Raw genomic sequence first — 25,646 nt, forward strand, 5'->3', positions numbered from 1 at the left:
TTCTTCTTCTATGACGCGCATGGTGTCAAAGTTGTTGTAGCAGCGCCCTCTATCGTTGGACTTGTTTGTAGCAACTAGTGCAAACGACACACTTTCCTAATACAAAATAGGAGTACACACTAATATACACATTTCAGATAAACGTGATTATAAAAAAATACCGTCTCAAATTAGCCAAAAATAATAATGATAACACCTCTAAATCACTCAGCTGGTCTAATCTTATCAGCCAAAATATACAAAGCAGACTTCAAACAGTAGATACAGATACACACAATAGTCCTTTGCTCAATCTTTACCAATAGTTTATGTAATTTAATATTTAGAGGATTAATTGAATACCATGCATCTGCTCCATTGTTGTCTCAAAATGAAGCATGTCTTCTGCTTCTTTGCCTCAAAAATCATGTAAATGATGTGTTTGCTCCATCATCACAGTAGTAAACCCTATGAAATACACATCACTTTAAAACATCTGTCTGCAATGTGTTTGTTGTTTTTCTTTTGCTTTTGCCACAACATATCCAACCACCACCAGAAGACTAAAAATACAATCAGAGTCCTGTGTGTGTGTGTGTGTGTACTATAAGAAGAGTACTTCAGAGAAGCACACTAAATACAAAGAAACTGTAACTGTTAGATTCCTTTCTGCATTCCTGGAGGATTCATCCTGAGTGTCTGCACGTCTAATCACAGCTAAAGCTCTGTTGTGTTTTACGCACAGTAACTATGCAATCCTCAAATAAACACACAACACAATACATCGCAACTCAAATTATTTAAAAGTCAGCCAGCTCCACCCAAATGATCCGGAAGAGACAACTGTTTGTTTTTTTCAAGTCAAATTCCTTCTACAATTTAACTTATAATTTTTAAGTTGTTATGTATGTATGAGGTAACCAGTGTTTAAAAAGCCCATATAGTGTTTGTTTGCTGTCACATGACCAGTAAAGCAGGTCTCTGTCTGTGTCTTTACTATCAGAAGATACAGTAGCCATTTACTTCCTTTGCTGTTATTTTTCTTTTTCCTAGCTGACTCTACCAGTTTGACTGGCTCCCTTCCTCCCTGCACTCTTTCCCATGCTTAGCACGCCTTGGTTCAACCTGTTGTTCGAAGCTGCACGATGACAAAGAAAGATTTTTCAGGTTTATCAGTTAACAATGACTTACTGCGCCCGTACACACAGGCACATGCGTGATGTGCGAACACATTGTCGTCATAACAACCAAAAGCATTAGCCTGGAAGGGCACACGTAGTTTGAACTGTACGCAACACTGTCAACGTAAATATTTATATATGGCTGGATGAGCATCTTTGCTGTGATCAGAAAGAAATCTCAGTTTGTCTTCACCAGCACTAAGACTTGGCAAATAAAGGCGTATTTGTATATAGAAGCTATCAGGAATATGCATTAAGAAGATGTATCTGCAGGAAATAGAGAAACATGTTTTCATATGTAATTGCCCAAAAACATATTATCAACCAATTTTACAAACTCTTTTCTTCTGAGGCAAATGACAGCAATTTTTCATCCCTCTGTTTGATTTGTACTTCCTGTATGACAGTGTGTGGCTGTCAAGGGGAGGGGAAAAAAAGGTTGATTCATGAGGTTTCTGATGGCAGAAATTCAACCATTTCTCCAGGCAGAAACAAGACAGAGAGAGAGTTCCTTATGCAATACCAGTCATTATTTCAATATCTCTCCACAGCATCACATAGTTTTCAACAAACATTCTCCACATGCTTTCCTGTTTCACTTGAGACATACTCTCTATTTACCTTTCAATCGGTTGAATTAAAGAGTTTTGGTTAATGAGTCTGAGGTTTATAGATCTCTATCTAAAATGTGTTTTCTTTATCTGTTGCTGCAGGAGTTAATGATCAACTTACAGTCAGACTACCTGCATGTGAGAGGAAAGCAGATTGTGAGATATGGGACTGAGAGTTTGAGAGGCAGAGAAAACAGGAGAAGGGATATAATGAGATAACATCCTGTGTTTATAAAGCTGTTTAAACCCATAGATGATATGGGCGGCTGGTGAGTAGAGCTGAAATGTGTTATTTTGAGTTTTAATCTGAACACAATTGACCAAATTATTGCATCTTCTCAAGTGTGAATTTAATTTAGAAATCATCTTTGGCTCATTTGATGAAATATGAGCTTTTTATCCTTTAAGCAGCTACTAAAACCTTATAATGTGTATATTTGAGATTCTAAGTTGCATTCATACTTACCTGTACAAAGGATAAAGTGCAACGACAGACAACTTTCTATGTGTAGCCGAAAGAAGAAATAACTCTGCAGAGTTTCGAGTGGATGGGAGATGGGAGGAGAGGGAGTCCCCAGGTATGCAGGCCACTGACTGCTGAAACAGAAAGAGAGAGAAACATTCCTTAATGCCACAGCTACAACTTTCACTCTAATTTAGCAGGAGGGAGACAAAAAGTCTTTCTCGATTCCTCCCTCCCTTCCTCTGTGTCTAAGTTTCTCTAGGTCTTTCCTGTTGGCACCGGTCCATACAGATACCATGTGGACTGGGATTCCAGAGACAGAGAAAGTGTTTCTAATCATAAGATCACATCTAGGGGATATTCCTTCGAAACTGGGCGTTCACATTAAAGATTGAGAAAAAAAGAGTATTTAATGTGTGATTATTTTCATGCAATCAAAAAGGTGAATGATTCTTAATATTCTACTATATCTGGAGAGGAGGGATTCAGGTTTTTGTTCTACTTCTTCTATTGTCTCTTTTTTTCTATCTGGCACAGTGACTGCACTGTAGATTGTGAACATTTGATGTGGGCGTGTTTTACCTTCCTCCAAACCCCTTCCAGTTCTATACTTGACCAGAAAATCCCTCATATAGTCAGACTGATCACACTTTTTGGAGCCATGGGCAAAAATGCATTTACAGAGTAAGACTGCTGAAACGGATATGATTGTTTGGTAGAAGCATACCTTTAGATATTGTACTGTTATGATAAATGTAATGCTTGTGTGTTGTTTTGGTTCAGCAAATGTTGCAAAATCATTGACTAAGAACCTATTAAATTATGTAAAGCATCTTTGGATCATCTGTGCCATGTATGTGTCCTGAGCCTGTGTTATCATGGATGAGAGTCAGACAGAAAAAAAACTCCAAGCATGCGCATCCGGCAGGATGAAGGTGCCCCGCAGATGAAACTGGCGCCAGTCCAAGCTGCTTCCCCTCACTTAACGTGAACTCACAACAACAACAACAGCAACAATTGTACGTTTACTGCAGTACTGTCATCACCTGACGACTTCTTCCTGTCTCAGGTGGTTTCAACACAGGGTCTCATTTAAACCATGAAGCTAAACTGCAGTCGCTGGTTATTAAAGTCATTAGCATGCTTAATAAACACCTCAGTGTGTTCCACTCCTTTGTCTGACAGGTTCAAGCCTGGGCGTCCAAAAATGGAATATAATTTGGCACCCTGGCTTGGGTTGGGTTCAGCTGATACAAAGGACTCTTTTTTTCAATGTGTTACTGAAGAAGCGTACGCTCCCATGGGGTATGTTGCGAAGCAACCACAAGCCCAACCTACCATTGCAAGGGATTCACCTGAGCGGTGCTCACGTGACAAACGCCGAGGGTTCATCCAATCAGGAGTAAGGACAGGTGCTTCGACATTAGAGTTTCGGAGGCGGAAACCTGCTGGTTTAGTCGAGGAAAGCCGCTCCTTATAAATGTCACTTCATCTGTACTTTTTTCAAGAGCAGACGAAGAAACGTAGAGATATTTAACAAAAGAAAGAAACATCTAATATTTAGGTGGAGGGAGGTATGAGGAGACGGTTCGCCTGGTTCGTGCGTAAAATGGATAGGTCTGCGACCCTTTGAGAGATTGTTGTTACAGTTGATCCAAGTGCTTCACTCCCGGAGAAGAAGACACTCCTATCTCCTTGTTTATAATCAACAACGTGACATTTACGTTTTGATCAGGGTCGTGTTACATCAGTTGTCCCACTGGCTGCAGCTCAGGTGAGTAGTCCTTGGAGATTTTTTCCTGCATATTGTTTACCTGTGAATCACAGTATGAGTTTGCGCTTCCGTTCTCACGAGTCATTAAACCAGTTTTACAAAGAAGCTAAACTTGGTTACACTGGTTATTCACAGGATTAGCTGGGGAGACTCAGGTAATAATGACAGATGGATAGCCAGATATTAAAATGCATTCATATTTAAATGATGACAAAGATTTTTGGTCATTGTGTGGTTGTGAATGAAAGTGTAGAGCAGAATGAATACTACATCACACAGTACCGTTGAAATTACATTTAAAGAGGACATATGTGATGAATGGTTGTTGATGGTTGGTACAGATCTCTACCTCCAAAGATGACAGAGAGGACACCGTGGTGGAAGGCATTCCTGCCAAAGAGAAAGAGCGGAGGCCCCAAAGACTCATCCCACACCTTGGGCCCAGACTTTGACCCTTTTGCACAGCGGTCAGAAAAGCAAAAAGATCCATCTCCCTCCAAGGCCCCTGGTGACCAGACCGTGCCTCAGCAGGAGTCCAAAAACAGCTCCAACCTCCTCAGTGATGAAACCTTTGACGACTCCCACATAGAGTCGGTCTTCAATGAGCAGACATGTCGCAGGAACATGAAGGTGTCCCGCTCAGGTCGGTTTAAAGAGAAGAGGAGGGTGCGCTCAAGCCTTCCTATACAGGACAAAGAGACAGAGAACGTGGCAGCTGGGGACAGACGGTGACAGTGAGGAGGAGAATGAGGTGATCAAAGACTACTTTACAGAGATGATGGAGAGTAGTTATATGAAGATGCTTCATTTCCATGAGCCAGCACCAAGAAGTCAACTGCATGTTGGTGATGTTGAAGATAACAAGCATTCAAGTTTTATCCCAGTACTGCAGGAATACAAGAAATTTGCTGATAGACATTTGTGCCAGAATGCCCCAGAAAGTCACTTTAAAATGAATGAATCAATATGCCAACAATATTCCACGATCAATGCTATAAAGTAACATACAAGCCTTTATAAAAGCACAAATGCCAGTTTCTGTCAGTACTCAAGATGTGTGATACGCTTCAGGACAATACTGCTTATAAGATGTTTACATCGTTTCTGTAATAAGAATAATATATATTTAACAATGAAGGATAATGCTCATTTGTCAATGCTTTTACAAACATGTTGATTCTAAAGGGTTAGAATAAGGTTTATGAAGTAAATGATTTTATTATATGTGTGAACAAAAACAATGATTGTGAGCAGCTTTTAGTCAGAATGCACAACACTTACCAGTAAAAAAAAAAAAATCAAATATTTTAATGAAGGATGAAGTATGGCACGTTTTATGAGGCCCTTAGCAAAGCTACTGTCACTAAGAGAAGGAGATAATGTTGCAATCTATATATCTATATGAGATATGGACACATTAATATTGAAGTAATGAAGACTTGTTTTACAGGATGACTGTAATTTGAACCGTCTGTGAATACATACATGAAGGCAAAACACAAGGAATAAATCTGATCTGCTACAGCCGTTTGTGTGTCTGTGTGACTTTTGAAGGACATTGAAGGTAACTTGTTGTAGAATTTATCTTGAAACAGCCACAAATGCAAAAAAACAACAAAAACTATTTCAATTGCAAAGTTCAAAGGGGTCATATCTACAGCTGTGTTTGTGCCTGATTATCACTCTGCCTGAAAAAAAGGCCATTGCAGTGCCAATGTTACCAATGTACAGTATGTCAAACACAGGCCAGGATTCTGCTGTCAGGTAAAGGGAGGAGCACGCTTGTGACACTGCATTCTTTTGTCACTGTTACTGGTTAAGGTGTGTGTGAGAGAGAGACCTGCACCTCGCATGTCTGTGTAAACTATGAAATTATAGCAGATGCTTCAATGCACAATCTCACAGGAGCCCGTACAAATTAAGATGCAGCAGGTCAGACCGGGTTCTGGATTCTTCAAAGCTGAATCAAAACGATTTGCAATGCCATATTTTCAACACAAGAGGGCAGTAATGCGCTGCAAACATACAGCTAGAAAACAAAGATGATGTGAAATAAATATTGTAAGATGAACAAGTGTCTGTAGTTTTAGTAAAAGGCAGCTCTCATCACATGGTGTTTTTTGGTTTGCAGGTGTAATTGAAGTTGCAGGGAAAGTTTCTTGGCACCTTCAGCCACCCTTCCCTTCCTCTCCATTGGCCCCGCACTGGCTGCGGGGTTTGTAAAGGTGTGGCTTTCTGCCTCGTTCAGTGCGCACAGAGTGCAGTGGGAATGAACCGCAAACAGCCAGAGACGTTGTGCTGCACTGATAGCTTTCGTTTCCAAACACACAAATTAGGTAAAATACAAAGTTTGTAGAACTTTTTTTAGTTGTTTACTGGAGCTCCAAGCGGACCAGCTGCCGAAAACCAACAGCGTCAGAGAAGCGGTGTCCTCAATTGACTAAAAATAACTTTTCCGCTATGAAGAAGGAGCCACTGTGAGGTCAGCTCCATCTTACTGAAGCTTTTCTGCAAACAGGTGGATATTTTGTTAAAGGTGAGGACGCTGCTTAATTGTTGTGAATGTGTTGAGTGAGAGGTTATAAGCTTCACCTGATCGTTCCCTGTGTTTGTTCAAACAGCATATGCTACCTGCCTGCTGTTTGATGGACTCTGATGTAATTGATGTTAATGGAATTATTCGAGGTGTAATTTGGTCCCTCCACTCTCTTAAAAAAGATACTTGTACATTTGTTTTCTTACAAAAATACTAAGTAGGTTTATCAACAAAAAGAGGGTTTCCTAGAATGTTTTCAAATAACTTTATTAGTTAGATTTTTCTTAACCCATGATGCTATTTAGGGTTTTAATTGGAGAGGATGGATGTGAAAATGTATGTTTTCAAAAGTAAAGCTAAAGCCTTCAGATGTAGTGGAGACAAAAGTTGTATCCCAGGAAATACTCAGGTAAAGCACAGATGCTTAAGTTTGTTTAGTTACATTAAACGTTTGCCATGAGCTCTCTCTCTGCAAAGTGTGTGAGTGTCTATTCTTTAGTCTGCAACAGCTGCCAGCTCCAGCTGTTTGCTTATGTCACATTGAATCCTCTTTACCTCAGGAGTGGTGAGACATACGAGAGGTCAAAGCAGAGCTCAGCTGACCAGCGTCCAGCGTCACCTCCTTTAAAGATCCAAACTGGCAGCGTGTCACAGAGGCTGCTTGACACAGATATGAAGATAGAAATAGCAACAGTCTACCAGTTGCAAAGAGGGGGGAAGCACTGACTGCACACACACATGCGGAATGCAAGAGTGGCACATCAACAAAAACGGGCTCTGTTTGGTGTTTTATTAAATTACTAAGGAGGAGCATGTGCAAATTCCACAGAGAACTGAGTGTGCACAGACCTCAGGCTGTTCTTCACTCATGGCGGACATCATGTCCAGAATGCCTGGTGTCAAGATGGTGGGTGGGGGTCCCAGTGACTGTCACTGCAGAATGTGGAGTTTGAAGCTTAGACAGATCCTGGAAAAATGATGGTGTAGATTTGAGCGACGCATCCTGAACTTTGTATAATCTGGAAAAAGAACAATGTGTTCGCACACTGTTACGTTTTCTGTTGGACGTCCCTTGATGTGTTTTCCACTCAGTCGCTGTGGTGAGGGCCTATGGTCGTTGACTGACGGGCAGGGGTCCATTACTCACAACACTCGCCATTGTTTCTGGTCCAACTCCTGCCACAAGGCATTGTGGGAAGAAGAGTCGCAGGGGCGGAGAGGGGAGATGTGTCAGATTTCTCTGGAGAGGATGGAGTGCGTGCTGTTTCCTGTTTTGTGCTGTATGGTGGTGAAAGCTCTTCCTGTTCAGGAAAAAGGGTAAAGGGGTCATCAAATGTGCCCCTTCACACAGTAGCAGCTTCTGACATTCAGGAAAAAAACAGAAGCTGGTCAGCAGCAGGGGTTTTCCATTAATAGAGTGTTTATTGTCTTATGCAGGTATCTGAAGCCGAGGCATGCCAGTCCCCCCTCCTCCCCCTCCACCTCCCCCAGGGCCCCCTCCGCCACCTCCACCCAGTGCAGCCCTGCCACAGGTGAGCATTGTTCTCTCTTTCAGTCTCCAGCTTTCCCTCATGCAAAGGTAAACAGTCACGTCCTTCTAGCTGATCGTCAACCAAACACCTGAGGATATTTGCATTATTGATTAAGCTAGTACACACACACACACACACACGCTCAGGATAGGACAGAGTGTAGACTCTCAGTAACAGAAGAGTGTTATGTTTCCACAGCAGGCTTGGCTCACAGTGTCCTCAAGTTAAATGCAGCCAGCACACAGAGCCACACTGCACCGACATAGACACTGGGTAAAGCAATTATCTAAAGTGTTTCCCAAACAAAAGCACTGAGAGAAAAAAAAAAGGCCAATGTGAATTATTGTTTCTCTTCTTAAGTTCCTACACCAAAAACATTTTGATTATCTATCAACTTAATATAATTTAAAGAAATAACCAAGTAGTAAGAGTAATTATTATTTAGAAGCATCAGTGTAGGCAGCATTGTTTTGATTGCTCTCTGAGGGAATATAGAGTGAACACACTGTAAACACAGCCTTGTGTTTTTTCCTCTGTTTGGCAGTGTCCATTGGAGCCTCCTAAGCTCCAGACTGGCGGAGGAGGAGGAGGAAGGAATGCCCTGTTGGCCGACATCCATAAAGGAACCAAGCTCAGGAAAGTCACACAGGTCAATGACCGCAGTGCCCCTGCTGTTGATAGTAAGTCCAACAAACTACCTGGACTAAGTGGAACTACTTTGCTACAATTAACCACATAATAGTAGAGCTGGGATTTAAATTGTGTTTGTAATCTGAAATGTATTTGTTACTTCTAAAGCAGGATGTTGTGTTTGTTGTGTTTGGCTTGTATTTGAATATATATATATATATTGAGGAAGGAAGAAATAGAAGACAAGGATGCAAACACAAAAGGACCAAAGACAATAGGCATTCAGCAGGGACAAATCACATAACACAACCACACCAAAAAGGAGTATGTCTTTTAAAATATTGCAAAGAAATGTTTGTGTGTGTTTTTTTTTCCCCAGAACCCAAGCCTAACGCCGGAGATACATCTGGAAATGGTGGTGCTTCTCAGGGTCCATCAGGTGGCATGGCACCCATGGGACCTTCTCTGAGTGGGCTCTTTGCTGGAGGCTTCCCCACTCTCAGGCCTATAGGGCAAAGAGACTTGGCAGGAAAAATCCTGGGTTGGTGCAGACATAATAATGATAGATGTGTGTATTTTTAGGAGTTGCAGTCTAACTAGTGTGTGGTTGTGTATGTTTCAGTGTGTCGATCAAGCTCATCAGCCTCCCTGAAGCCGCAGTGGAACCCACCACCTGACGCTCCCACTGAGCCTCACAAGACCGCGGACGTCCATACACCTCTCCACTGTTCACTCGCTCCCTCATCCTCTGCTCCTTCCTCACCTTCACACAGCAGCAGGCACCCACCTCCTTTCCCTACTTCCTCTCCCCCTACACCTCCACCTGCCCCTCCTTCTGCTCCTCCCCCACCTCCCCCACCTCAAGTCTTCCAGGACCGGCCAACCAACAGGCCTCCCCCTCTCCCCTCCTGCCCTCCTCCACCACCTCCAACACAGGTTACCAAGCCAACATGGCTCCCCATCCAGCATTCTCACCACATTTCTCAGCCCTCTACACCTCCTCCTCCCCCTCCTCCACCAATGTTCCAAACTCCTTCACCTGTCCCAGGGGATCGTTCCTCAGGATGTTTCTATCCTCCCCCTCCCTCTGAAGTGTACTCTGAACCATCAAGGTTTCCTATTCTACGTGACAGTCCCCTCGGGCCTCCTCCCCCACCTCCTCCTCCTCTCCCAGCATCCTTCACCCCGACCTGCCCATCTAACCTCCCACCACCACCACCCAAGTTAGCCCCAGTGCCCTCACCAGCCATGCGATCGCTTCCTCCCTCATACCCCTGCAACGCTCCCACTCGACGACCACCAGCTGTGCCCAGAAGTGCAGGTAGGCATTGGCTATGTACAGTCGTAACGTCCCGTTTTCTATTTTACCAGATTCCTCCAAGAGCATTTTTAATATAGATGTGTGTTAAAAAAAACAACAACAGTAAAAATATTTGTAGATTATTATCTGTGCTGTTTTTCTGTTGCTGGAATTTTTAGCCAAGTATAGGTTAGAAGCTGTTATCGCTACTTATTAAAGCCACCGGTATCTTTGTGAAACAGTGAAGTGTTTTTTTTTTCCAATTATAGAAAAAAAAAAGTCTAAATCGCTATTAGACAATATGTCGGATTTGTCAGACGTTGTGTGGAGTCCTGTCCTGTTGCTGATGTCCATCTCCTCTCTGTAACAGGTGTGGGTCGGCTGGCTCCACCTCCAGCTCCTCCAGCACGTTCCCCCACCACAGAGCTGTCCACCCGCATTCCTCCCCCTCCTCCTCCCCTACCCCCATCCAGTCTAAGGAACGGGCACCTGCACAGTCTGGGTAAGACTGGCATTTTACAACATATGTTATTTATCATGTCACCCAGCCATGCATGTTCAGGTTTCAAGGTGAAATGCAAGAACAAGGAATGTGTTAATACAGGATGAAAAGTGCACATGGTTGGTATCAACCACACATCACACTAATCGAAGTTGTGTTTGTACTCCAGCCGATGACTTTGAATCCAAGTTCCAGTTCCACCCTGTAGAAGACTTACCCCCACCAGATGAATTCAAGCCATTCCCTCGGATCTACCCTAGCAAAGAAAACAGAGGTAGCCACGCTGCACACATAATTTCTCAACTTTTGCCAGGACTTTGGTGTCATCTTGTTCCTCTCTGCTTGCTCTCACAGTGAACCCCAAACCACCTGGAATCAGGACACACCTCAGATGAATCTCACCCTCTTCCTCATCCCTTCCATGCATCAAAATAAGACGAAATATTCCTCCACTGTCTTATGACAGTGATAATATAACTGCCATGGACTTGTATGGATAGAGGCGTTGTGTGTATGTGTTGTGTGTGTGTTTACAGTATTTGTGTGTGTGTGTGTCTGTGTGTGAATGCAAGTGTCAAACAGGATCCCACCTTATTCTGACTATGTGACCTCTGACCACTTCAAATGTGGAATGTTTTGAATGTGTGTGAAGAGGTGGTCTCACTCTACATACAGCCGCCACATATACACACTCCAGGGACAGTGTCTTCCACTAACTATATTTAACTCTTGAAACAGTTTGTAACACTTAAAGCACTTCTGTACACATACAGTACAGAATACTCATCTGAGACTTTTGTTATGATGTATCAATCTGTCTCTCTTTGTGCTAGCACTTTAATAGTTGCATTTAACCCACAAACGCACAGCCTAAAGTTCTTTTAAAGATACAAACTGGTTTCCATCAAAGAAACATAGAATCCTCTGATTTTTCCACCTGTTTTAAATTTACCACCAAGCACACTTTTCAGCTGGTTTGCTACAAGTTGACCCAATTTCACTGTGAAAACAACTTTGCATGTGAATTTTGGCTATCAATTCTACTAACCCTGACTTTTTATTATGAATCATTGTTCATACAGTGTAGTGGTGCTCTCCTCTATTAATGTGATTATGTGATTTTACACTTACTGATGTAAGTATTATGGGATCAGTTGTTAGACTTGCCGCTAATGTATAGATAATAAATGAGGTGTACTGTTAACCTTTCCTTACAGTATGTAGGCTATTAACCAACACTAACACCTGGTAAGACAGTGCCACCTGCTGGTTAAATGTGTGATCACCAAATAAACCAAAGTATCTTTGTTTAAAAAGTTGTTTTCTACTGATTACAAAATAGAAACATGTTACTCCTATTTGGTTCTGATGTTAAGTTTACAACCCCAAAGCTCCAGAAGCAGGATGGTCTAGATTCTAGTCAGTGTGCTTTTAAATATAATGGATACAGCTGAATACCTTTGTTTTTTTACGTGATTCCTCTCTGTCATAACGCCAATTGTCCATTGTTTTCTTTTTAAGAAACAGGACAAACTGCAGTGAACGTTATAGACCCTGTGACATGTTAAGACAAGGTCAAAAATATATCCTAAAATAACACATTTAACTGAAACATCAGATACACAAACTCTTCAGTATCACACACAGCTCCACACGAAATGGGTTGAAGAGTCACACAAGAGGCTTCTATAAAACTGAAATATGTTCAGAAAACCTGAGTGACTTTCTTTCCACTGAGCTTTTCACAGTTCATCGTGTTTATAAGTGAACTCTCTGGATGATATGAAGCCATCCTTGTTCTCATCCTCTTTGGCAAAGATGTCCTCCATCATGTTCTCGTGTAGAGTGTCATTGGGAGGGTAGCCATGGCGCTCATACTCCTTCTTTAGATATTCTTTCACCTGGCAGACATGTAAATAACAGGATAACTTAATGATTTAAACATACAGAAGACACTGCACTGATTAACAAAGTCTTTCAGTATATTTTTTCAGGTAGTATTTGACATACAGGCGTAACTGAGAGAAAACTTTTTTTGGGCTTCTGTGTCACATTCTCTCTTATTTTTACCACCTCACCTCTTGCTTGGAGAGCTTCCAGTCATCGTTGAGGTCCATCTCCTGGAATGACTCGTGTGACCTTGGCCCATTTCTGATCTCAACTACCTCAACGATGAAGGTCAGTGTACTTTCAGGTGGGATCTTACCTGAAAACAGACAACACATACAATATTTCAGGATAAAGCATATAGTTGATTTAAAACAAAATGAACAAAAACATGCTAAAAGGGTTAAAAAGAAGCAAACGATGCATAAATACTATCAAGTTAGGGAAGAGACAGATGTTACTGATTAGGGAAAGGTATGCTTACCAGAACAAATCACCATATTGTTCACATGCTCCATGTTAAATATAAAGTGGACTAATGTTACTGAATGAAACCTTCACTTCAGATGGGAGTCCTAGGAAGCCATTCAGAACAAGACAGACAAATATAATATATACATGCAACACATACATTAAAATGTTACATAGAAGAAGCATGTTGTGAGGCTTTATAGATGCTACTGTACCTTTCCCTTCCTTCCCATAGGCCATGGCTGGAGGTATGACCAGCTTCCTCTTCTCTCCGGCACACATGCCCTGCAGACCTTTATCCCAGCCTTTGATCGCTTGTCTGATGCCTAGTGTGAACCACATTGGCTGTCTGTCACCGTGGTTTCGACTAGCAGACAAACACAGATAGAGACTTAAGTGTTACTGCACAGGAAAAGAAGAGAGAATCTAAGAAGGTCCAACAGACTTTTAGACAACAAGTAACAGCAGCTGGAATTAGATGTTTTGGGTTAGCCCTGGGGTTTTTTTATTTTGGGGTTTCTCAAACAACAAAAACAAAAAATGTTTGTTAATATTGACAAACGTAAAATTAAGGTGTTAAATCTACCAAAGATTGAAGAAGTCTGCAAAGTAGGTAAGGAAAAAATAAGATTTGAGTGTCATTTGAGTGAACTGGCCCTTTATCATGTCACGTGATACTAGCGAATGGATGCGTAACCAATCAGATTTGCACATGCTGCTGATACATGAAGACGCAGGTAAATCGGCGATAGTTTCTTGAAGCAACTTTTCGGAAACATGGCTCCCCCTGTAAGTTCAGTTTCCAGCACTAGTGACTGTGCATGAACCTCCAGGCCGAGCAGAGGAAGCTAAATTCCTTCTTAGCTCAGGCTAGTTGTGATTTAACATACCTGGAGTGAAACATAGTCCCGTTTTCAAAGTACCCATCGTGATGCACCAACAGGATGTCTCCATACTTGGACTTTCGGTGACAGAGGAAAGGCCTGTGCAGCACTTCTATGGTCACCTCAGCTTCAGGCAGCTTCCCCCCGCGGACAGACACCAGCAGAGAGGAGCAGAGCCAGCTCAGCACAGACAGCAGCATGCTGACGCGTTCAACTTCCAGGAGAAACAGCAGAAAACTTCCAACACATGTGCAGGCGTGCAGCTGCTCCTCTACGTGGCAGTGACGTTTCATCATGCAAGTTGTTGCAGGAAGTTTTCCTCTGATTGGCTGCTTGTCCTCAACATCCACGCCCACACACTCCTCCTCCGCAGCAGCAGCCCTTCAATCACCTGAAGACTCAGGGTAGGCCTAAAATGTGTTTATTGGTGCACAGTGTTTTCATGAAATGTACATGTACAGGCATGCAGGCAACTTATCATCTAATCATTTCCTTCTGATTTCATATCTGAGGCATCAGAAGTCACTGCATGCTGCTGCAGTAATCACAGATACTTTTTTTTTTGCTTTTGTGGGAACACATTCATTGTCAGATTATTTGGACACTCACTTCTAAAGGGTCATACATTAACAGCACTGGTTAAAGCAGTTTGTTGGGCACCAAAATACATTTGCATGCAATATCACAACATTGCACCTTTTATAAATATTATGTTTTGTAATACATTGCACAAAATTACACACCCCTGATTTGCATACTACAGTACATATAGTGTCTATCATTTTACTGCCTATTTGGAAAGGCTATTTGTTCAAGAACTCAGCTTATTTCTGTGTTAACAGTCGGCAAGTCATACACATTGTAACTTATAAGATACCATCAAAAATGTTTCCCACTATCTCCGGTGTCTATAACAGTACTGCAGCCAGTGGTCTGACAACAGGAAGGAGCTGTTCTCTGTTCTCCCCCTCAAGAGGTGGACAGATGTAAAGCTGTCTCCCAAGACTTTTCATGGCCCAGAGCAGGCACAACAGTTTCCTTTTAGCACTCTCAGTCCATCAGTTTTTAACAAGGGGTGAGACCTCTTGAGAAATCTGAAGTATTATCCCCGTGGTCAAAAGGAGGTCCTGCAAAGATCCACTGTGGCCATGTTTAAACATCAGAATTCAGGTGAAGTATTTGCAACCAGTAGAATCAATGATGCAAGAATCAGTGCATCTGAGATGTCCAAAGGATCTGCAGAGGACAAGAAAAATGGTTTTCAAAAGTGCATCTAATCACTGCGTCATTGTATTATCAGTGAACATACCCGGGAAGATATGACTTGCATGTCTGATAACCAAAGTCCTTTCCATCACACTCCTCCATGCCTTCATGTCTGTATCCGTCTCCACAGTAGGCCCACTTACAGTCTGGAGTGATGAAGACAAAGAAGATGAGCAGAGTGTTGTGGCAGAGGCAGGAGAGAGTGAGGGATAGGCAAGACGTTACTAATTTCTTTGGCAGCGCCGTCTGTTTCAGTGATGCCAATACAGCATTTTCCTGCTAATTTAATTGAAGAGACGCTGAGAGTAGTGAGGGGGTGGTAGGAAAAGAGAAAGGCTAAGATTAATGAAAAATCAAGGAAAGGTTTCACAGCGCCTACTGCTTTTATCCTGTGCCCTGCAGGCTTAGGCGCTGTGGTGTACTGCAGTTATGCTCTGCAGGGTGTCTCTTTAACAGCTGGGTGTGAGGGCATGGTCATGTAGAGCAAAAAAAAACCCAGTCTACTATCACTATTTCTAACGAAATGATTTGTCATAAGAAGATTATTTAACTACTAGTATTTTTCTTTCTTTAGCTCTACATTACTGTCTGTACCTGCATGTAAGCAAGTGAGCAAAAGAAACATGTAACTCACTGAGACAAGCGTCTGTGACAATCTGGTTTCCATCATCACACTCCTCTCCATGCTGGGCTTGCACTTTTCCGTCCCCACACATGCCAACTCTGTCCGGGACTTTCTCAGTGGACTGGAAAGGCTGGAAAGGCTAGAGGAAGTGTAAAAAGTTTGGTTATTGTTAAAGAAAAAGATTAGGCTGCTAAAAAAATGTGTGCTGGTGCTGAAGGGAACCACGCTACCTAATTTATTCCAAAAAGGTATAATACATGGTAACCAAAGCAAGTGTTTTGCAAACTTTTTTTACACTTTTTCTGCAAACTTCCAAATACATTTCCACATGACCTTCCTCAGCAGACCTGTATGGGCTTCCATCCATCTTTGTCTTTAAAGTACAGAATCCTCTGGTCCTTCCTGAATGCTATTGAATTGTCAAGATGCAGACGTTCCATCTCCTCCTCACTATTGACCACAAATATCTACAAACACACACAACAGAAAAAGAGGATGACATATGATTAATTCAGTGATGACATATTGTATAAAGTCTGTGAAGGGGTCTTACTGCAGTAACTTTATCGCTGCCACGCCGTTGTGTGTAGCTTCCAAAAGGTGCATTATTTGCTCCAAGACTGTCACAGTCACAACGGCCTGGTGGACCTGGCAGACCTTTCTCCCCCTTGTCACCTACTACATAGAGACCTGCAAGATACACAGTGTTTGACAGTAAAGTTGGCTCACATGGCTGATACATTACAATAGTAAGGTAAACTGTTAGTAAGTATGTGAATTATATTTACCTGTAGCAGGAGGACCAGGTGGTCCAGGGTGGCCATTTGGACCCGGGGGACCTGAGGGACCCATGACTCCAGGTGCTCCTCTGTGGCCCTTCATACCCTATTTCAACCAGGCAACATCCCAATTTTGTAACTACACACTGGAGGTGGCCTACATGTCACTGCCATATGTTCACAGATGGTGTGTATGTGCACATGTTTACACTGACGGGTATAAAACCTCACACCCAAGTGAGAGTCTAAACTTAAGAGCTGAGAGCTTAGATGTCCTCGTCAGGGATAAATAATGCTGTCAGTGCAGTATATGATTAATCTTACATTAAGGTCACATACATTTAAACCAAAATAACTTGTGAACTTGAGTCTAATTCTTGTCTTTTTTTCCTCCACCTGTTTGCCTCTCTTTCCTGGACGCCCAGTTGGACCTCTTTTCCCTGAGACTCCTGGCTCTCCCTTTGGTCCCTGCTCACCCTTGGAGAGGAGAAAAGTGAGTAATAATCACATGGCTCAATCTAATCTTTCTATGCATACATGATGATTCCTACCTTCTGCCCAAGCATCCCAGGCAAACCAATCGAACCCTAAACAGAGACAAAGCAGTCATTATCTCATACAACACACACTGAAATGTCTGATGTTAAAAAGCCTCTGAAATAGACACACAGATTAAATGTGAGCCCCTGAAAGACAATGTCACTTTAGGCCGTACAGGGTGTTACAGCCTAATCAAATCACTAGGTGCATGAGCTAAGAGCTTCACTGTCATAGTCGAACGTGAATAGGATGAATATTACACAATATAAATGGCTTTAAAATAATTTAGGGTCTGTAAAAAAATCTATCAAACCTTGTCGCCTTTTAGTCCTGAAGAGCCATGATCACCACGTGTCCCCTGTTAGAACACAAGGAAGGAGGAAGTAAGGTAAAAACTAGGATTTATTATTTTGAGGTAACAATAGTTGCAATTGACAAAATAATTGTGAACATGCCTTATCTCCTTTGTAACCAGGTAAACCCTAAAAGCAGAAACACAAAACATAAGAGCAGGATGGAATATTTCTAATGTGCTGTCTGTGTGATTCTGTATATAATATTGTGCATAGGAAACTAACCTTTGTCCCTGGTGGTCCCCTTAGTCCTGGTAAACCCATGAGTCCTGGGTCCCCCTTTTCACCCTTATGGAAAATATACCATAGTTGTCATATAGTGCATTTGGGATGTGCTACACACTGTATGTTTGTATAAAATCTTAATTTTGTTAAGTGCTCTAAATTGTGTCTGTACTTGGAAAAAAGCCATGACACTTACCTTGGGTCCCTCTGGACCAGGCCATCCTGGAAGTCCAGGCTTCCCTGGAAGGCCTGGAGCACCAGTACGACCCTAAGACACAAACATCACCCAGTAAAACTCAGTGACAGTATTAATGCATTTCTTTCTCCCTCCTCATTGGTGCAGTGATATTAAGCTGTTCTTTGCGTTAGGGACTCTGTGACAACCTCAAATTTTAGTGTTTGTTCTCTTAAATAACAGAATCTAATGAGAAAGTCAAACTGGCTGTTTTCCTTCTAAGGAATTCACCTATGGTGCCACTTAGTGTTGCTAATTAGTGGACAGGAATAATGCCTAAATTGGTTTCACTCTACAGCCAGTTTCCTCTGAGCAGAAGAACGAATGTTACTCAACAGTCTTACGTCTCAGTGACACTTTGACTAGAATGGCAGAGCTCCTGCCATGCTTGCAGTGTGCTCTAATTTAGCTGCCTGTCATTAAAACTGCAGCCTGTAGAGACACCGTGGACCTGCTGTGTGTGCGGAATGATTTATCATGGAGCGCAAAAGCACTTAGGGAGATTAAAGTGCAGAAGTGGAGTGCTGAGGAGGCTGGATCAGCAGGACTCCAGTAGAGGTCTGATGGAGCCAGGCCAGGCAATGAAGATGAGTGAGGAAGAAGGAGCAGAGCAGGAGAACAGGAGAATGACAAAAGATTTGCAGAGCGGGAGGATGACAGAAGACATCCATGGATGCCATCGAGCTTCGCTGTGTGGTTACATTGGCTACTGAGACCAATGTAGCATGACCCATTTAGCAGCTGCAGAAGCTATTCGGAGCATATCAACAGACAAAGCTCATCAAAGAGAATAAGGATGCATCGATGGGACAGGACAGGCAAAAGCGGAGATAGTCCAGATCCTATTATTCCAAGGGCATATGAGAAGGACCACAGAAAGAGATGAGCAATGAACAACCCCTGCAAGAGGAGGAACAACCCACCTTTGACCCTGGACGTCCAATTTCTCCCTGGAGGAGGACAAATGAAGAGAGAGGAGATGCAGTGCATGTCAGAGCAGAGAGGAAGACAAGGACACACACAAATGTTTCCAAAGAAAACTGCATTAGAGACAAAATTCACAAAACACACACACACACACACCTTCTCCCCTTTTGGTCCTCTAATTCCGGGTAATCCACTCTGACCCTGAGAAATGACACAAAACTTATACACAACTCTCATATCCCATTTCCAGCATGCTACATTTGTAGAAAGATCAATACTAAAAAGGTCATGTGTCTTTTTTCTCCATGCTCGCTTAACAATATTTCCATCTACTGTCTTAAAACAGCTACAGTAACCTGATGTATCATTTAATTAGAGTTAAACGCTAATGTAAAGCTAACCACATCAGGTAATGTTTCATTTTGAAGCATGGCCTCACCTCTGGGCCAGGTGGTCCAGGAGGTCCAGGTGAGCACCCAGGGCTAACAGGTTTTTCTTTTTCCTGCACCTCTCCTCCAGAAACACTGGGCTCCAATATGCTGGCGCTGTCCTGCATTCAACCAATCAAATGCACAGTTTGCAATAAGCAGATGTACAAATGTCAGTTACATAATCAGGTGTGTGAGAAAGTGTTTGCGAAGACCTACGGGGCTTCCTCGCTTCCAAAGTTTAGGCGGTGGAGGGAAGAGTGGTGGCGGAGGAGGTGACATGAGACAACAAGGGTCAAACCTCATGGGCTCATCCAGCAACCTGAGGGCTGAAATAAAAAGCGAGAGTTGATGATGGATAGCAGTGAAATGTAACACGCAACATAACAAATCCACATGAAAATCTTACCTGAGTGAGCTGAATGGATGCTGTCCATATAAGAGTGATGGGATAAGGTCCATGCAGGACACAGAAGGAAGTGAAGGGACACTGCAATTTTCATCATCACCAGGTCCATGCTGTTGCTTTACTTTCCGTAAAACACACAACACAATCTGTGTCACAACACACACTCTATTTCTGTTTCCTGAGCTTAATGCAGACACTGGCAGCTGTCACTTTTCCTTATTCCCACTTGAGGGTGTAACTGTTTCATCACTTCAGTCCACCAATGCCCCTCTCCCTCCCTCCCTCTCCCTCTCCCTCCCTCCCTCTCCCTCTCTCTCCTAATAAACTTGTTGCAGCTCCACACTGCAGCAGATGCAGCCACCGCTGTAATTCCAGCCATGCACCAACCCCCTCTGTGCCTGAATTAGACCAAGGGGAGGCCACTCACTGACAGAAGTCATGTCAACAATAGTAAGGCTGCCACAGGTTCATTCACACAAACATTTTTAGTGTGCTCACATTTCATGTGGTCAATGATGGTAGCCAGTAGGATTGAGATTTGCAGTAAAGATGCTCTTTAGTCTTTTCTATGTACTCATTACTTTTATCGGCTTATTTATTATTAAAAAAAAAGTACATCCTGTCCTAATGACATGGCGACAGTGTCATCTACATGCATGGTTTGTAATGTACATGATCCCGCTTACCTTCCACTTGAAATTGTGCAGCACTTGTACACACGCCGTCTGGCGCTCCTCTCACCTAAATGAAAAGCGCGGAAATGTGCGGAGACTGAGGCTCCTCTGATTTTTTGCGTTCTGTAGTCAATCCGGAACGCTAATAAATCCGATCCATTATTGACCTGCTCCTTCTGCCGGTCAATAGCAACACAATTCTAGAGAGGGGACCTTGTCCTCCCGGAGCTGAGTGCCCAGCAGAGGCCACTGGGGAGAGCCAATACAGCGGAGGCTGCAGCTCAGTCCCAGTGGGTCTGGATCAGATGCACATTAACTGGTGTTTCATCTGTATCTCCTTCAGGACAGCTGGCTGGATAACTGGGAAAAGGCTAACACTTGAAGTCCGCGTGCTTACGCTGGTCAGGCACGTTTTTTTTCCCTCTCGCCACAGTGATAGTCTCTTTAACAGAGCAATGGCGCCCTCTGCTGGGCATTTTAGCTCACTGCAAATTTTTTATTTTTAATATTTTATGTGTTGTCATGAAAAAAGAAAAATAAAACAATTTATTAAGCCTACGACGTTATTTAGGCCATTTAGCATTGTGTTCATGAGGTTGTCCCTCATTAACAATAGGTGCATTTTCTAAAGAAATTAGAGATAACATATAAAAAACAAGCAAAAATAGGAATTGAAAAATTGGCGTTTTAATACGTGACTTTAGTCAAAGTCTGAAAAATGGAACTCAGTATAAAAAAGATTATACACGTTTAACAGGTTCCTAGACCATGCCTAACTCAGAAATATCCTGATCATTATTTTTGTCAAAAGGAAGCACCTGTTTTATAGCTAGTGCCAACCATATGACATTAAATTGTAACAGATGAGTATTACACAAGTAACAGAGTAAAAACAACAGTGTGAGAGGTTAAAGTGGCAAAAAGTGCAAGTTTCAGTAAAAGTTGTAGCTAAGCAATAACATCCCACAGGAAAGGCTGCCTCTTAAAAAAATCCTGACTGAGAACTTGCTGGAAAATCCTCAAGCTACAGGAAGGCTGACTCATGTAATAATTAAAAACAGGCCTCTGCACACAAAACAATGTGGCAGCTACATTGTGATGTAATAATGTGTAGTCATAGGAAATTAAAAACTAAAATATTAAGGCAGATATAGCATTTAAAGTGTAAAATGTAGTGTTATACTCTGTGTGTTCTGTCATGTTAGGAGGTGGCATCCTTCAAATAGGCTATAAGATCTTGTCTTTCCTTTTTCTTTCTGATCCCGCTGAAGATCATCTTGGTACCTGGAATGTACTTCTTTGGATTCTGAAGGTAGATATTCAGCTTTTCTTCATCCCATATGACACCTTTAAAAAAGCAAATATGTAAGGTGCACAGAATGTTATCTGCATCCGATGGGTGCATCCAGGTTGTTAGATCAGAGCTCAGAGTTTGAGAGGAAAACTCTGAGCTCTTATACTTTAATACCTGGCAGACTGACTGCCAGTTATAAAAAACACCACCCTCCACCTTGTTAGAGTTCATACGTCCTGTACATCTGTGAACTTTACCTTTTTTGATGTTGGCCTGTGTGTAGGAGTAGCCAGGTGCCTGCCCTGTCTTTCTTCCAAATAGCCCCCACAGGTTGGGTCCCACCTTGTGGCGTCCATTCTCCTCTACTGTATGACACTGGGAACATTTCTGCACAAACACTTTCTTCCCTTTCTTAATGTCCCCCATGAGCAGCAGCTGTGACGAAAGGGAAATCATGGCAAACACACTCACAGTACAATAATATGTGAAGAGAATAGAAAGATACTGGTTACACAAATGTTGGATACTATGCAGCCCGGGGACCATGAGCAGAAGTCCCTTTAAAGCTGTGCACTGTTACGCTATAAAGAAGTTGTGAAGTTTAGGTTCAGGGAACAAGAAGCTGACAAGTTTGGATAACACATATGAAACGTCTGTTTGTGATTATCTCACTCTGTTTACAAGCTTTGGTGGAAAAGGGTCGCTGTTGGTTACAGAGCAGTTATCTACCACAACCACACAACAGGCATCTTACCGTCAGACAGGAATGCGTTGTTCAGGTACCTCCAGGCAGAAACAGTGTTTCCACTTTTCCAGGTTTCAACATTACTTTGTGTTTTGTAGTGCCTTGTTAAGTTGAATTGTCTGTTTCTAGTTGTACCGGATCTAAAAGGAAAGTATCTCAGACTACAGAAAGGAGTGGCAGGTTCCAGGCAGGTGAGGCATGTTTGCAATGTGCAGATATAAGCTGGGAGATGCTGTGAAACAGCTGGTTAGGTCACATAACTAGTTATGGTTAACATGACCTGTGTGTACGTGTATATGATGGTAAACAGTTGGGAGGTGTCTGTGGATTCATACTGTTTTGAGCTTGAATTGATTGATTACAATTTTTTATAGAGTGCCCTTATTTATTTATTGATCAAAGTCTAGATTAAACCTTTCCCAAACTATTCTGATGTAGATTTGCTGCTGTACTTTGGATCATTGTAATTTCCACTTTAACTTTTGAACAGATGCCCTCACATTGGCCTCTAGAATACTCTATATTATATACATAGGAGTGGTTGACTCAGTGACTGCAAAGTTCCTGGGTCCTATTGTTGCAAAACAAACAAAATCATCACCCCTCCACCGCCGAGCATTAAGGCCAAACAACTTTGCTTTGTTGTCCTCCATGTCCATACGACATTATTCCAGCAGTGTTGTGGTTTGTTCAGATCCAGTCTTGTGAACCTCAGTGGTGCTTCTTTGTGCTTTTAGACAGAGGAGGCTTTCTCTTGGCAACCCTTCCAAACAAACTGTTCAAGGACAAGAACAATTAACAGGCTCAGTGAGGCCTGTAGACACTGAAATGTAGCTCTTTTTTATATTTCTCTGAACATTTCATGGTCTCATTTTGCTGGGAATTTGCTGGGATATCCTGTAATAATTGACAACTGTTGATGCTTTCCATTTGTGAATAGTCTCACTGTAGAACGATGAACTCCAAATTGTTTGGTAATGGTTTAATAACATGGTTTTAAATATATTGAAGCTCACCTTTTAATCTTATGGAAGCAAAGGGGCCTATTTAGTCTTGCCGGCATGTTTGTATTGTCCTTTTTTTTGTCCTTTTTTGTTTAAAATGTATTTGCTTAAGAGCCCTTATAATCAGAGAATTTTTATTATTTATTATTTTAAACATTTCTTAACTATGTTCCTCATCTCTCCTTCTGCCTGGTAGAAACCACATTGGGTATTTCTATTTTATATATTTCTATTTTATGGTATATTCTATTTCTATATCTATTGAAATAGATATGAACATGTTGGTTTTGTAACTCTGCATAGAGGAGGTATATTTGTCGCCCTCTAGTGGACACTAACTGTATTCACTGAATCAACATAAGGCCTGGGTTTTAGGAGGGTAACAGGTTATGCACAGGAAGTTTTTTTTAATTTAAGGTGTTCATGTTTTATAACATCCACCATTCATGTATGAAGTGATTTATTTTTATTAACAAGCACAAACCACTCACTTAAAACTTTTAATATTATCGTTTAAGATGTTTTTTTATCACAGTGACATCTTAACTTTAGTGTGACAACTTTATTCAAAGGGACTAAAGGATAAACACTTCCTAAATACTCTTCAGTATTTTTAACACATTTGAACACTAACCATTTGAAATTTAAAAACACAAAATGTTGTGTTTACAGTGCATTAGATCTCACAGTAGAGCTGTATCGTCTTGCACCTCTGCTTCTTCTTCCAAGCTGGTTGTAAATTCTTCATCCCTGTTGGAAGAGAATACACGGTTTGGTTTGGAACTTGTACATTTGGGTGAGGTCAAACTGAGAGTGTATAGTTGCCTACCAGTTCACATCAGTGTTCAGTAACTGCTCAGTGGCCAGAGTCCTGAGAAGTGTCCAGTATGGACTGCTTCTGCCAAATCTCTGAGGCAGCACAGGGTTAGCTGCTTCACGGGTGTCCCTGCACTCCGCACACATTCGTAACAGCTCCCAGGACCGACCGAATCTCTGAGGCAGCACAGGGTTTGCTGCGTCACGGGTTTCCCTGCACTCTGCACACATTCGTAACAGCTCCCAGGACTGACCGAATCTCTGAGGCAGCACAGGGTTTGCTGCATCATGGGTTTCCCTGCACTCCGCACACATTCGTAACAGCTCCCAGGACCGACCAAACCTCTGAGGCATGTTGGGGGTCGAGTTTGGTGACCTGTCATCACCAGGGTCACTCTGTCTCCCAAAGCGCATGGGCATGTTGGCATGCATGTGGAGAGGTTTGGCAGTGGGCGGATAGAGCTTTATGATGGTCGGGAGGCTGAGCTTGCTGGTTGGAGGGGTCACCTGAATGTTAAAGCTCTCCAGGTCTAAACTCCGGTGGATTTCACTTTTTGTCTGGGGAAAGAAATTTAGATGAGTGGATCAGATCATTTTCATTTTTCTAATTAGGTGCCAAGCTACACTCTTTTATTTGACTGAATGTACCACTTGTCAATCATCATCAGTGACAAATTTTGTTGATGTTGGAAAAAAAAGTATTTTTTTTTTACTAGTGCAAACTATCACTTCACAAAACTCACTATTATGGTTTGCATTGCTTTTATTATTCCAATATGCAGTTTACAATTAAACTGTAGGCTATATGACACTTCAACACATAAATGCTTACATAAATACACAAATAATGTGATGATTAATTAACTCATGTATTAGTTAATTAATTCTTTTTCTTTTGAAAAAAAAAAAAACAGACAACAGGTGAGCTGAAAGAATGAAATGGTTCAATATATGTGTCTTACTTGTTGCCGTGGTTGTTTCCTCACAGAGTGTCTGCCCTCATTGCTGCCCAGCACAGTTTTATCACCATGGAGTGATTTCCCATACACTTGGAGATCCGCCGCTGCCCCCACTCCGACACCCAGCATCAGGAGAGCTGACAGCATCACTGCTGTCAACATGTTAACCGCAATATTTGACAACTTCTCTCTTGTCAGACGTAAGTCCACACTGTCCCTTATTATTAAAGACCCCTGATAACCTACGTCACCACTCACGCACATCTCAGACTGACACATGCATGTACTTCCTCACACCTCATTTACACTGAGCACATTCTTGACTCATCCACTAATCATGCAGCTCTGATGAATATATTTGAAAAGGTATGTATGTCCTAATTGGGCTGCTGAATGAACATGAGCCTTGATTTTTTCCCCCTTCCTCTCAAAGATCACAGCAAACTAACAAAACAAAGAGGTGTTCAATGAACACTAAATGGCAGCTTTATATGTTCAACACAATGTGTGCAACTTGTGTTGTTTAAATCTACAGAGGATGTGGTTTCTCATATAAACTTTACTAATTATATCCAGGTTGTCAATTAGCAGCAAATCTAACACTAGCATGAGGATGT

The 25,646-nt window shown here is 42.0% G+C and overlaps 6 protein-coding genes across 7 annotated transcripts; 2 read left to right on the plus strand and 4 right to left on the minus strand.

Annotated features, from left to right (window-relative positions):
• Positions 1-3,678: 3,678 nt before the first annotated feature.
• On the plus strand, positions 3,679-5,523 carry LOC114451014 (proline-rich protein 15-like). Its single transcript, XM_028429520.1, has 2 exons — positions 3,679-4,008; positions 4,350-5,523. The coding sequence occupies exon 2, from the start codon at positions 4,366-4,368 to the stop codon at positions 4,738-4,740; it is 375 nt and encodes a 124-aa protein (XP_028285321.1). The 5' UTR covers positions 3,679-4,008; positions 4,350-4,365; the 3' UTR covers positions 4,741-5,523.
• A 745-nt stretch (positions 5,524-6,268) lies between these two features.
• On the plus strand, positions 6,269-11,507 carry wipf3 (WAS/WASL interacting protein family member 3). The gene is made up of 8 exons (XM_028429093.1): positions 6,269-6,544; positions 7,982-8,076; positions 8,621-8,756; positions 9,086-9,247; positions 9,329-10,027; positions 10,377-10,508; positions 10,678-10,782; positions 10,863-11,507. The coding sequence occupies exons 2-8, from the start codon at positions 7,999-8,001 to the stop codon at positions 10,901-10,903; spliced, it is 1,353 nt and encodes a 450-aa protein (XP_028284894.1). The 5' UTR covers positions 6,269-6,544; positions 7,982-7,998; the 3' UTR covers positions 10,904-11,507.
• LOC114450930 (peptidyl-prolyl cis-trans isomerase FKBP14-like) lies at positions 11,434-14,035 on the minus strand. Its single transcript, XM_028429392.1, has 4 exons — positions 13,757-14,035; positions 13,082-13,233; positions 12,587-12,714; positions 11,434-12,409 (listed from the first exon to the last, which is right to left on the minus strand). The coding sequence occupies exons 1-4, from the start codon at positions 13,948-13,950 to the stop codon at positions 12,251-12,253; spliced, it is 633 nt and encodes a 210-aa protein (XP_028285193.1). The 5' UTR covers positions 13,951-14,035; the 3' UTR covers positions 11,434-12,250.
• Positions 14,036-14,164: 129 nt separating this feature from the next.
• On the minus strand, positions 14,165-20,558 carry LOC114450700 (acetylcholinesterase collagenic tail peptide). Of its 2 annotated transcripts, none has more exons than XM_028429018.1 (18): positions 20,224-20,558; positions 19,538-19,653; positions 19,348-19,457; positions 19,140-19,250; positions 18,857-18,901; positions 18,697-18,723; positions 17,735-17,806; positions 17,539-17,601; positions 17,416-17,442; positions 17,274-17,318; positions 16,972-17,007; positions 16,817-16,897; positions 16,430-16,526; positions 16,195-16,331; positions 15,989-16,108; positions 15,651-15,780; positions 15,060-15,162; positions 14,165-14,986 (listed from the first exon to the last, which is right to left on the minus strand). In XM_028429018.1, exons 2-18 carry the CDS (start codon positions 19,644-19,646, stop codon positions 14,917-14,919), a joined length of 1,383 nt encoding a protein of 460 aa, XP_028284819.1. In that variant the 5' UTR covers positions 19,647-19,653; positions 20,224-20,558; the 3' UTR covers positions 14,165-14,916. The 2 variants fall into 2 exon arrangements, with proteins under 2 accessions (XP_028284819.1, XP_028284811.1); XM_028429010.1 differs by having other exon boundaries at positions 19,538-19,658.
• Positions 20,559-20,898: 340 nt separating this feature from the next.
• Positions 20,899-22,399, minus strand: LOC114451022 (cytochrome c-a). Its single transcript, XM_028429532.1, has 3 exons — positions 22,260-22,399; positions 21,763-21,940; positions 20,899-21,558 (listed from the first exon to the last, which is right to left on the minus strand). The coding sequence occupies exons 2-3, from the start codon at positions 21,929-21,931 to the stop codon at positions 21,413-21,415; spliced, it is 315 nt and encodes a 104-aa protein (XP_028285333.1). The 5' UTR covers positions 21,932-21,940; positions 22,260-22,399; the 3' UTR covers positions 20,899-21,412.
• Positions 22,400-24,079: 1,680 nt separating this feature from the next.
• npvf (neuropeptide VF precursor) lies at positions 24,080-25,191 on the minus strand. The gene is made up of 3 exons (XM_028429490.1): positions 25,033-25,191; positions 24,414-24,628; positions 24,080-24,245 (listed from the first exon to the last, which is right to left on the minus strand). The coding sequence occupies exons 1-3, from the start codon at positions 25,189-25,191 to the stop codon at positions 24,080-24,082; spliced, it is 540 nt and encodes a 179-aa protein (XP_028285291.1).
• Positions 25,192-25,646: the final 455 nt, after the last annotated feature.

Source organism: Parambassis ranga, chromosome 2 (genome assembly GCF_900634625.1).
Source record: "Parambassis ranga chromosome 2, fParRan2.1, whole genome shotgun sequence".
Lineage (NCBI taxonomy): Eukaryota > Metazoa > Chordata > Actinopteri > Ambassidae > Parambassis > Parambassis ranga.